Below are 12,279 nucleotides of genomic sequence, written 5' to 3'. Positions count from 1 at the left end.
ATTATGTACTTACTACCTAGGTATATAATATTGATTAAATTATAACTTAATTATGTAAGTATTATTTGTTTATTAACTTGATTTTATTAATATTTCTTAAAAAACACAAGTTTCACACTTTAAATTCAATATAATCAGAAATTATCACTAGAACCTACTTATCTTTCAAAAAAATTGTTACCAATTTAAATTCAGATGAAGTTACAGAAATAGACATATCATACGGTAGATGATAATCTATAACTCCTTATTTGTACTTATCTTTTTATAAAAATTCTTACGTTAAAGAAGTTAATTTATTCAGCTTACTTCAAACAAATAACTTTAAAAGATAACTATGAAATACTGTTATTAATTAATAAATAACTCTAAAAGGCAACTATCGCTTACTTTAATTAATTAATTTGTACAAAATACGCATATTAGGTAAGTTCTGTTGCAACATAGTTGCAATATTATTAACGAGTTTCTTTAGGGAAGTATTTTAATTATTTGAATTTTAATATTTATATATTTTTTCTGAACCTCATTAAGTGTTTAGTAGAAATTTAAAGATATTATTATAAAAAGTTAACATTTTATATCGATTATTCCTTTTTAAAGACACTTACAATTTCTGTAATAATTATAATAACACTTTTATATTTTTTTTATGTAAGTGTTTATCAGAAATAACAATGTTATAGGACAGTAGTCAGGTGTATAATATGTACTTGTAGTAACTTTTTACTTCTAGATGCTTAATAATTTATATTAAAAAAATTACTGATATATCTTTAATACTGATATATCTTTAGTTTTACTATATTAATAATTGTACAAACAAATATATAAAGTTATTGAAAATAATATGGAATACAGACCCTACAAAATATTTTAAAAATATTGAAGCAATAAAACAGTATCTACTTATATTTGATTCAATTTTCGAAAACTTGCAAGTCACATGGATATTGGAAACGTTTCAAATTTTCATCTTACCTATGAATCTGTGTATGTTAAAAATATGGAAATAAAGACAATTGCTTTAAATAAATTAATTTAACCTTAAAGTTATTAAAACATGACAACAAACATGTTACATTTAAACTTAAAGATTTCTTAACAATTGAACCTAAATATAATTAAATTGTTTTTTCTTATAAGTACCAATAAAAAATATATATGTAGATATATTTACATGCTTAAACACTAATGACTTCAGAAATTCAGTTTTTTTTTATTTTACTTCGTTACCAATAATGCATTAAGTATAATGATGTAAAAAAATTATGATTATTAAATTCTGTGTAAGTTGTATGTCATTTTGACAATGACAAGCTTTATGTCATTTGGTTGAAATCATGAGCAATTTGTTCATGAACAACTGTAACGGCCAGCCCAGGCCAACTAAATTTGTGTTTTTACAAAAAATATTGTTATAAGCAAATTAATATCTTTTTTGTTCCAGTTTCACGCTGACATTTATAAGCAGGAATATTGAGCTGTCGGTGAATAACTTATTTATTCTATATCGTTTCATCAGGAACTTGCTGGTAGAATAAATAAGCATTACAATTGGTAAGATTAATTATTATATTTCGATTTTTATTTGATTTCTTATTAAAATGGGTAAAATCCAAATGTAAATATTGGTCATTCAATTCAGTCATTACAAGAAAAATTTGAATCAAATCAACAAATAAGTGTCAGCAGGTAGTACCTATCGGTCTTGAACAGCTACTACCGGCTTGGAAACCTATTCTGCTGCAGCTCAGCTATTTGATACCTTCTGAATAGTTTTTTTCTTATATTGATTTAGCTAAATCTTACATCATTATATAATGAATTTAGAATAGTCCAGTTTTAAAAACAAAAAATATTATTTAATAAAAGAGTATTAATTCAATAAAACTTATATAATCGATGTCCTGTCCACGATCAAAGGCTGAAATCGACATAAAATCTATTTACTGCATAATAAACTCTATTCACATTTAAAATAAGACTTACAATTCTTTGTCAATTATCAAGCATATATGTTACAGAAAATGTCGATGACCTATACACACCTGGCGTAACCGCAATGCCACTAGTACTGTATTAATTCTTACATGTACATATGTACCTATATAGGGTAAAACCCGGATAGTTGCCACACTTTTTGAAAAAGCTCTTTTATTAGAAATTTATACCACTACATTACCTATTCAAAGTGTATTCTTAAACATAGTATATTAATCTTCTAACTTAGACAATTTTTTCAAATATAAATATTATTAATTTTGAGTACAGCCTGTTTTAAGTGACCTCCAAAAAAGAGGATAGTTGCCTACTATGGCGGATACTAGCCTCACGTTAAAAATGGTTCGGGGGATACTTGCCTCTCTATTTTTTTTTTCAAATAAAAACGAACTTATATTAATTTAAGTAATCACTTTTTGTTATTGAACACAATCTTTCATTAAGTATTAATCAAAGTCAATATAATTATAAAATTACCACAAAATAGACTCCAAAATGGTAATTAAATATCCAAAATAATAATTAAATATTACTATTTATTTTAAAGATAGAACAACAAAAAAAAAAGAATTAACTTTGGCATAGCATCTATTAAATAAGTATTCAGTAATAATTATTTACTGAGATCCTTTATTGAGTACTAAATTCTAAGAGAAGTTAAATTATTACCCAAACAACACTTAAAAGTACTAAGGTTTTAAAATTTTAAATTTGAACATGTAATTTTTTAATTAAAAAAAAAGAATTAAATATTAGTATTTATCTTAAATATTAAAAATAATTATGGGAATAACTTTGGCATTAGTATTGATTGTCACCAGAAGCCAAGGTTTTCAACTTGCCACATCTCATGCCATGGTTTTTGAATGTTGTACAAGTTTCATGCAACCACATTCGACACATCTCACATTGTATCCAATCTGATTTTGATTTAGTTAAATTATAATTTTCAAAACATTCTGCACAATAATTATCAACTTTAACTTCGTTGTTGGTATTTTCTTTTATTGAATTTGCTATTTGAATTTGCTATTTTGAATTTCTTAAGGTTCGAGAGGTTATGCCATAAATCCGGGATATTTCGTTGATACTTTTTTGTTTTTTATTTAGATCTTCGAGCGCAAGTACTAAGCTAAGTCGTTGAGGCGCGGCACCACGCCTGGCTTTCGTTTATACTTGCAAGGCATTTTGCTGTTGATAATTTATTTTATTTAAGATAAACTATAATAAAACCCAATAAAAATATCACCAAGAAAAAAAGGTAAAACCAAATGAAAAAAATAACTAAGAAAAAAAACCTGTTTGCTCGTTAAAATGTGTAGTTACGGATAGTTGCCCCAGGGCAACAATCCGCAAAAGACAGTAGGGCAACTATCCTTTTTGATACGGATAGTTGCCCTTTTTATTTACAAAATAAATAAAACATATTTAACAACAAAACGTTTATTACAGTGCAATTTAAACTCTAATGCAATCAAAGAAATAATTATTTTACTGAAACCACAATTATTTATAATTATATTTAACGGAGATTACTTGCCAATATAATTCTGACGCTCGTCAAAGTATCGTCGCGGAAGATTTTTACTCACACGGACAAAACTCGTGCACCTACATCGACAGCTGATGCGGCACCGAGTTCTACGCGGGGGACGCTTCTTATTATGATCAAAAAGAAACACTGTCAACACGTCTAACATAGAGCATTTGAAACTGAGGCATGTATCCGTCCGAGGCAACTATCCGGGTTTTACCCTATGTATTTTGTATGTATGTCCTTATCTAGATTAACTTTGTAATGCAAGTGATTGACAAAGGAGTTTTCAAGAGAAATTATAATAAAAATATATATATAAATGTAGGTATAATGTATAGGGCTCAATAACTAGATTATATTCTAAAAGCTTGTCATTGTCGTTATTAAATTAATATCTAAGGATTGTCTAACCATATCTACAAAATGAAAATAGTATAAATTATTATATTTATCTAAGAAGGTATACTTAATAATTCAGCAAAAATGAAGCCGCCATGATGCAACGGGCACAAGCGTGCGACCGATATCGCGATGGTTGTGGATTCGATTCCTACTTGGGGTTGGTAACGTGACAAAGCGCGGCGTTGAGCTCAAGCATTCAACACGTAATGTCTCCAGAATTTGGCAAAATCTGGGGAAAGGAAGTGTCTTGATGAGGTAAAAAAACTATAGGTACTTACAACATATTTTTCACAATAACACGGTAAAGTCAATAGTATTTGTTGTCACACTTCCTGCATTACTCCATTAGGTATTAGTTTCAAGTTCATCTAATTACTCTTATTCTTAGATAAAGCTGACTCTACCTTTGTCTGAATAAAGAGTAGGTAACCTTATCACTCCTTTTTATAAGATCTAATAAGCATTACCTTCAGAATCAGAATTGGAAAGTGGAGAATGGAAGAGGAACGGAGTGTGATTCTAGGTTTCCAGGTTCAGGGATACAGCATGAAGCTAAAAAAAGATGTCAATATAGATTTTCTGTTGTAAACTGCTATGGTAAATAGGTATCTATGTCCTTAGGGATGTGTGTAGCTCGCTTCTCTACAGAATAATTAACACATCATTTAAACATTTCTGTATATGGGATTTGAACCCTTGATCATCGCATATGTAAGTACTTCTGATGGTTTTAAGCTGTTCCAATATAAATCAATATTATTGTTGTTGTTATAATTAAGTAATTTTTGTTTCTAATTAATTTTCAATTTGAATCTCGCTTTAAACGTTACGTACCTATCTGCATATTGGTCTTTCATTCTCATCCATTGAGTCCTCATGTCTTTTTACGTAATCTTCTTTCGTAACATCAATACTCACAATTGCAAGTAATATCATAAATATTAAATCTCATTTTTAGTTACTTTCAAATAATAATAAAAATATGTAAATTTTAATCAATTTTTCATTCATTCTTTCAAATGAGTAATTTGCTGTTATGAAAAAAATGAAATATTTTAAAAAAACCTTTGTAAAGGTACTTATTATAAAAATATTATTTCTACAATATCTAAAATATAATAACAAAAAAAAAAAGAAAAACACGAAAGCTGAACAAAAAAACATCAAAATTAAAATAATCCACTAATCTCAATTAAAACGTCAATTCAAAAACAGCAGATGCGAAGAACAAACAGGTAGCGTTAGAATCAGGTGTGCGATACGAAGCTCGCTGGCGATATGACGGCCGGGCGGTTACAGGTGCCGCCTTCGGAGGGGATATTCTTACAAATTTACCCAATCCGCTCTTGCTGCCTTATTACCTGTATCATAGAGTCGAAATGTGAATAACCCAGCTAAACACCACTAGGGCCTTACTCCTCTCCTTTTTATTGAACAAAAAATGAACTGTAAACGCGATCACGGCCGTAGCTAAGGTCAATGTTAGCGCTTCCTTCAGTGCTCGCTCGGAGAAGAACGCGTGCGCATCCTGCGTAAGGCACCCTGAGTATTGTACGGACAATATTAGGACGGGTTAACGAACGAACTGTAATAGATAACTGAAATAACTAAATTAGTTCAATAAAATCTATAATAAGTGCTATATTAGTGATGGACTTTTAACTGAACTGTGGAAATGGAGACGCTAGTACTAATACCTCAGGAGTTGAGCCTGGCGCTTCGCCCGGGGGGTGCTAGAGGAAAAGAAGCATCTGTAAGCGTTTGGACCTCGACCGATATTCAGAGGGGTGCCTTATTGTACCCTTTTCAAGGGACAATTAGGATTGATAAGCTGCATGTCTATTCATACGTCCCCGATCATGATGTAAGTATATTTTTCAGGTTGTTTTGTAATGTTATATTTAAAAACTAAATTGTTATTAAATATTAACTATAAATAAATACACGAATAAATACAGTTTAGAAAAAGGCTTTACTTTTATATTTCAATGATGTTTGCAAAACAAGCGATTAGTCACAAAGACTTATGGAATGTCTTTGTTTACTAATTATTCAGTTTGTCATAGTTGTTTATGAAAAAATTTACTTGCATGCGCATTTAATACTGGAGTTATATTTAAATCCATAGACAAATAAATCGAGAACAAAAAATTGGAAATATAAATAAATATTACCTGTTATATTAAATGGCAATATGTGAATCACATTTATATGTATAATGGTAGAAATAAACTTAATGATCTTGTTTCAAATGTTTGAACATCACATTGTAATATCATTGAAATTAAATGAATAATAAAAGCCTCTTAATAAGTATTTATAAGCTTATTCCATATATAAAGATATAGTATTTTTTTCTAGGTATAATTTAATATTGCCCCAATTTTTTCTAATATATTTTTTAAACTTTAAAATTGCAGTGCGTAGTTCCATTAAAATAAATTTCAAATGTCACTTGTCTAATTAATACATGCACGATAGAAAAACTTTAAACCTGATAAAGTTGTTTAATTAAAATAAAATATATTTGAATGTGACTTATGAGATCATTATTCTGTGCAAGTTTAAATTTATTAATATATTAAAATTATTAGAAATTGATATATTTACATAATTCTATTTTATTTTTATTTCCTCATTCTGTCTGAATGTATGTAGGTATATGTATGAAGGTCTGATTTTATAAAAAAATATAATTTTATAAGCTGTATGTTTCCTTACATAGTACCTACTATATAGATTAACACAAAGATAAAGTATATTTTATAATTCCTACAATTATTAATATAACACTTTTTTGTTAATTATACAATAATCTATATTCAATCATCTGTTAATTATTAATTAATATTCAAGTATCTCAATTGACTTTTTATTTAGACGACATTATTATAATTTATTGATAATTTAATTGCAATCAGCTATTTTGTTATTGATGTAGAGTAGGTACAAAATTTATTTTATGATTTCTTATAAGATATTATTTTGTTTGGATATTGATATTTTCTATTTCATGGACAACAACGTAACTAACTTATATGTTTTCTGCCATATTTATAATTTTAGTCATATACTAAGGAATTAAAAATATTTAAGAGACCCATGTTTATTAGATGTACCTATACCAGAAGATGCACACTTGAGCGTTGCTACTATTTTTTTAGTTTCACACTGAATCGCGCACAAAGTAAGGTTAGACGGAGGGAACCTAGTGTTAAGGCACTCCCAAGGTTCCCATTAAGACACTTATGGTTTCCAGATTCCGTCAAATTGTTGAGCCATGTTGTATGTATCCTGTTACCAGAGCGAGGAAATATTTCCTCCCTTTCACTGGGAATCAAAGCCATAACCGTCATTTACAGTCGCATGCACCTGCGACACGATGCCCTCTAAATTTTTATACGTTCCTAAATATTTCACCTTTTATATACTTCATCCAATTACTCACCTCCAGCTGACTGACATCTTCAGAAATTGTAAACTTATCTGGATGGGCTTTTCAATATTTTTTTATTAAATAAAAAGTTCAAATAAGCTTATAAAAATTCGATGTAGCACTATAATAACTTACTTATTCTAATTGGCTAGAGCGCTCGACCGATATCCAAGAGGCACGGGTTCGAGTCGAAATTTATATAAGTTTATTGAACATTTTTCTTTCTTTAGTACAGAATAACATTTAAAAACATATTACAATACATTAATTACCCTGACAATGATTAGAATTCCTCATCCTATTGAATCTGATATTTACTACATTCTCCACGACTTCTAACAAAATAAATCAATATCTAATATTAATTGAGTTGTAGCGTTGACAATTTTGATTTACACCGACATTGCATCGTTCACTTCGTTTTATTGAGTAACGGCCAACACTTGCATGCACCTTAATGCAATTACGAAAACAGAATATTCATAAGGATAAAATATACATTTTATTGCTACTATCGACTTACTTTGTCTTTTCATATAATTTTGAATATCTAGGAGCGGTATATGTTTTGCATTAATATACTCGTATATAAATATAGATAGATAAGTTATTGAGGTCTGCAGGCAGGCATAGGGAACCTGGGAACCTAGCGTTGAATGTTCGCCGACAATGTGAAATTAGATTTATCCAGTGACAAGCGACTACCCCTAATATTTATGTCCAAATTATTATTGGTCCCCGCACTGGTGAAAGAAAACGCGGCGTTAATTTGAAATGTCTCGGATTCCGACTAAAGGTGGAGAATAGTGTCTAGACTCTCTCCCCTCATCATCATTATATAGAACATACAATATATATATCAAAAATAGTGTCATAAATAGATATAATATGGTAAATATTTTTTTGATATATCACTTCGTTCTCCAACGAATAACGTTATAGTATTGATATTGATTGGTTTGCTTGACTACCTTTGAACAAATTTCAAATTTCGGAAAACTCTTTCTTAACGCTCAACTAAAAATCTTAGGGTCGAATTTTAGCTTTCTACTCTCAATAGTGTCGACTGTGCGTCTGTAATTCAGTAATTAAATATAAATATGTAGGCATATACATATATGCAGATATTATAGGAGATAAGTAAACTTATAAATTGTTATAACAAAAATGAAATTCCATAATTTCCAAAGCAATTGTTGAAAATTTTCAGATCGACAAAGCCAGTAAATCAACATATTTACTAGTATTATCGAGTTTCTCCTACTTGATTGCACAGTCGAGTCGTGGCAATACAAAAATACTTCAAAGTTATCATTAGATGACCGCAAGTGATCCAGTTACCGTCTGCTGGTGCATCACGTAGTTTCTCGGTTAGGGTCTAAGAGGGTTTTTATGCTATTATAAATTGTTTTGTTTATTGTCTGTATGTTTTATTTAATATGTATTTTTAAATTACTATATTATATATCTATAAGAATTGATATCGAGTTACGTAAAATTGCATTAATATATCATTAATTACATAATGTTATATAAAGCGGCATCATCACCCTTCCATATAGCATGGTAGGCATCGGAAATCTAGTGTTAAAACACTCCGATCCCCAATTTCTGTACAATTGTCGAGTGATTGCGTGCGTTAGTCACAGAACTCAACATCACTAAAGTCAGAGTGGAGATATTAAAATTTAAAAATATTAATGCCAATGAGCGAGAATCGAACCCACAAACATCGCGCTTACAGTCACAGATTAGCCTCCACAATGCCACATCACACTATTTGCCTTCATGCATTTTACGTAACACTGTTTTCCACTTTTCGCCTAATTAGCATTACTTGTTAAGCAGCGAAACCTTAACAATTCAACAGAAAACATTTTTAATTTAGCAAAACTTAATATTAATATTCTGTGACAGTAATCTGCAATAGTCTATAGTAACTTACATTCTAATTATTACAATTTTCGTAAACATTTTATTAATCTATTCTATAAGAAACATAAATAACTTATTAAGTTTAAACGTCCATCTAAAATAATGACAAGATCATCTCAATTGCCCCACGTACACACTTCATATAGCGTACGTACAACGTACAGGCGTCCAATATTCCATCCGGTTATTTCTATATAAAATAACACCTCGGGCGTTACTCAACCGGAAGCGCACTTGTTCGGGTGTTAGTATTCACAAATAAACTTTCACCATTAGACTGGTTATAAAAATAAGATTGCACTGAGAAATGTAATGTTCATTTTTTTTTATTTTTAAGAAAGACATTTAAATTTTAATAAAATGGTTCGTTTTTTAGCTTTTGATAAGTGTAGTAGTACTGAGATGTACCCTCAGATGGGAGATTAACCCTTCTGTTCAATCTGTTAACTAATTTAAATATTTCAGTAAGTTAATAAAAAGAAAGAATACATTTTAAATTTTCATAAAATTATATTTAAGTACTATAAGAAAATACTTTAATTAAATGTAAATTAAAATAGTATCTCATACTATAAGCACAAACGAACACAGTAAGTAGAACTTGATTACAGTTATGTAAAATTTATCGAAATATAGCTTGATATACATAAAATTGCAATTTTACTAGAGTTATGTGTAAAATAACAAGGTAGAAGATTGACTTAAAACGTACTAAATAATGCCTTTTCAGAAGTCGTCGTTTCTATTCGTTCTGATTTAGACATTAGTAAAATATTTATTATCCCCACATAAATCATAAAATATATTTTGTATGAAAAGCTTTTGACATTATAAGCATTATATTTAAAAAAAACCTGTTAAATCATAAAGTATTGTACTCCTAATAAATATACGAACGGCTACGGCTTATTCAGATAAATATAGTTATTTTATACATATATTATCTGTATAAATGAAGTTTACCTAGCTATTACAGCACGATTATTCAAAATGTCTTCAAAGGCCTGAGAACAAATTACAAAACTAAAACATGGAACTATAATAGAATGGAATATTTGTGTTCATATTGTTTTTATACTTAATTTCACTTCGTTAGGCTTTAATTTTGATACATAAGAAAACACTCCCCGTGTTAACTTACTACTTAATAATTGTTGTGTATTTGGTCGTTTCGGATTGACAAGAATAGTTATTATATATAATTTCATTGTCATCAGAACTGAAATCATAATTCGAATTTCAGTTCAATTGGATACCGGAAAGAAGGTTCGATTGAATTTGCATTATTTCACATATACAGTACAACTAATACTCATAATAACACGAAAAATTACAAAAAAAATAGTAATAATTCGTATTCATATCATAGGCTATAGTATAATATGAACCAGCCATACAAATGTATTTTCTTCAACTCTCAATCGACTTATCAATTGGACCATATAATATAGTAGCTTTTTTAAGTTTCGACGCACGCGCCGCTCATTACGACAGCCGCTTTGTTCTGTACAAGAACCCAATTACAATTGTATGAAATATTTTGACAATACCCATTTATAATAATAATATTACAGTTTTATCAATTCTTTCAACTATCATCTATAGCTATAAATTTTATTTGATATATTGTTACGACTCAATGAATACAGTAATTGTAGGTGTGTGGGTGAAAAGTTTTTGTAGTGTATGCTTTTTTCTTTAATATTTTATTTTTTCCATATTATTGAAAATTCTGATTTATATTCGAGAAGATATTGACCTTTTCTTAGTTCTAACACAAGGTTCCCTCTAGATACCTTGTCATATGTAGGATAGAGCTTGAAATATTTTTTTAAATATTACTATAATAAATAAAATTATGAAGATAAATCAGCAAAAATTAGAAGTTAAAGCTTCGCACAAGACCAGTACTATCGCTAAGACTGTCATCGCTATAATTGCTTCATTTTCGTCTTTCAAATTCACACGTTTTCTATGCTTTTCAAACAAAAGAACAAAGAAACTTATAGTGTAATTTCCTAAAACATTCTTATTATTTAATCTGTAGGTACGTATTAGGTGTGGATTCTTTGAGACAATGCTTTCTCATAAACTTTATGATATATTATGTTGCTATGTATTATGAGTATTAGCGGCTAGTATAATTATAATTATTGAGAGAAAAATTACTATTTTTGGTTGTAACTTTCGCTCAATTCAGATAAATTTTAAATAAAAAAACTTTTTGTTTTAGCATTTTTGGAAATTTTATTTAATTGATTGTACTTTGATTAATTATACGTACTGTATATAAGTTATCGTTTTAAAAAATATGATATCATTTTAATGAAATTAGCAAAGTTTATCTCATTAGTGCTACTCGCACTAGGGTTAGGGTTGTAAAAGTCAAAAAAATAATTAAACAACATTTTTTTTAAACTAATTTCAATATTTAGACATTCACTACAAATTATAATATTTCATTATGCTGGGAACATAAAATAGTATAAAAAATAGAGCATAAATGCCAAAAGTTGCCTTTTGAAAAATTTAAACATCCTAACATCATCTACCAGCGGATGTAACAAGAACTAATTACTTATTTTATTGCACATAAACATATGCTATTAGTTTATAATAGATTGTCGATATTTAATATTAATAGTTTCCAATGAAAAGAATCGGCGTCTCACAGTAGGATGTTATGTTAATTAAATTACTGCTATATAGTAAAATTCATTTAATCAACCAAATATATTATATTATAGCTTGATGTGATATATGATTTTAATTAAAATTTTAGTTCGTATGTTTTTTTTAAGACCAACATGTTATTAATACGTCGCAGTTGATTCTGTATTCCTATATAAGCTTTCAATGCTAAATAATTTTAAAATAAAATATTTTTATATAAATTTTAAAGGATTTTTCATGATGTTACAAGAGACAAGGGCTTGACGACCGGAAACCCAGGGAATTCTAGTGT

General features: G+C 28.7%; 1 protein-coding gene across 1 annotated transcript in view; it reads left to right on the top strand.

The window, feature by feature from the left end:
- The first annotated feature begins 5,426 nt into the window (after nt 1-5,426).
- The window catches only part of LOC146528629 (uncharacterized), a 59,586-nt gene continuing 52,733 nt past the window's right edge, over nt 5,427-12,279 (top strand). The window contains exon 1 of the mRNA XM_085203247.1: nt 5,427-5,807. Within this exon, the coding sequence (XP_085059373.1) occupies nt 5,619-5,807 (189 nt within the window). The 5' untranslated portion in view covers nt 5,427-5,618. The remainder of the gene's footprint in view (nt 5,808-12,279) is intronic.

Source organism: Heliconius melpomene, chromosome 19 (genome assembly GCF_056956725.1).
Source record: "Heliconius melpomene rosina isolate 202511_hmr_F chromosome 19, ASM5695672v1, whole genome shotgun sequence".
NCBI classification, from domain to species: domain Eukaryota; kingdom Metazoa; phylum Arthropoda; class Insecta; order Lepidoptera; family Nymphalidae; genus Heliconius; species Heliconius melpomene.
Note: the sequence above shows the minus strand (reverse complement) of the source record. Positions and strands in the feature narration are given on the sequence as shown.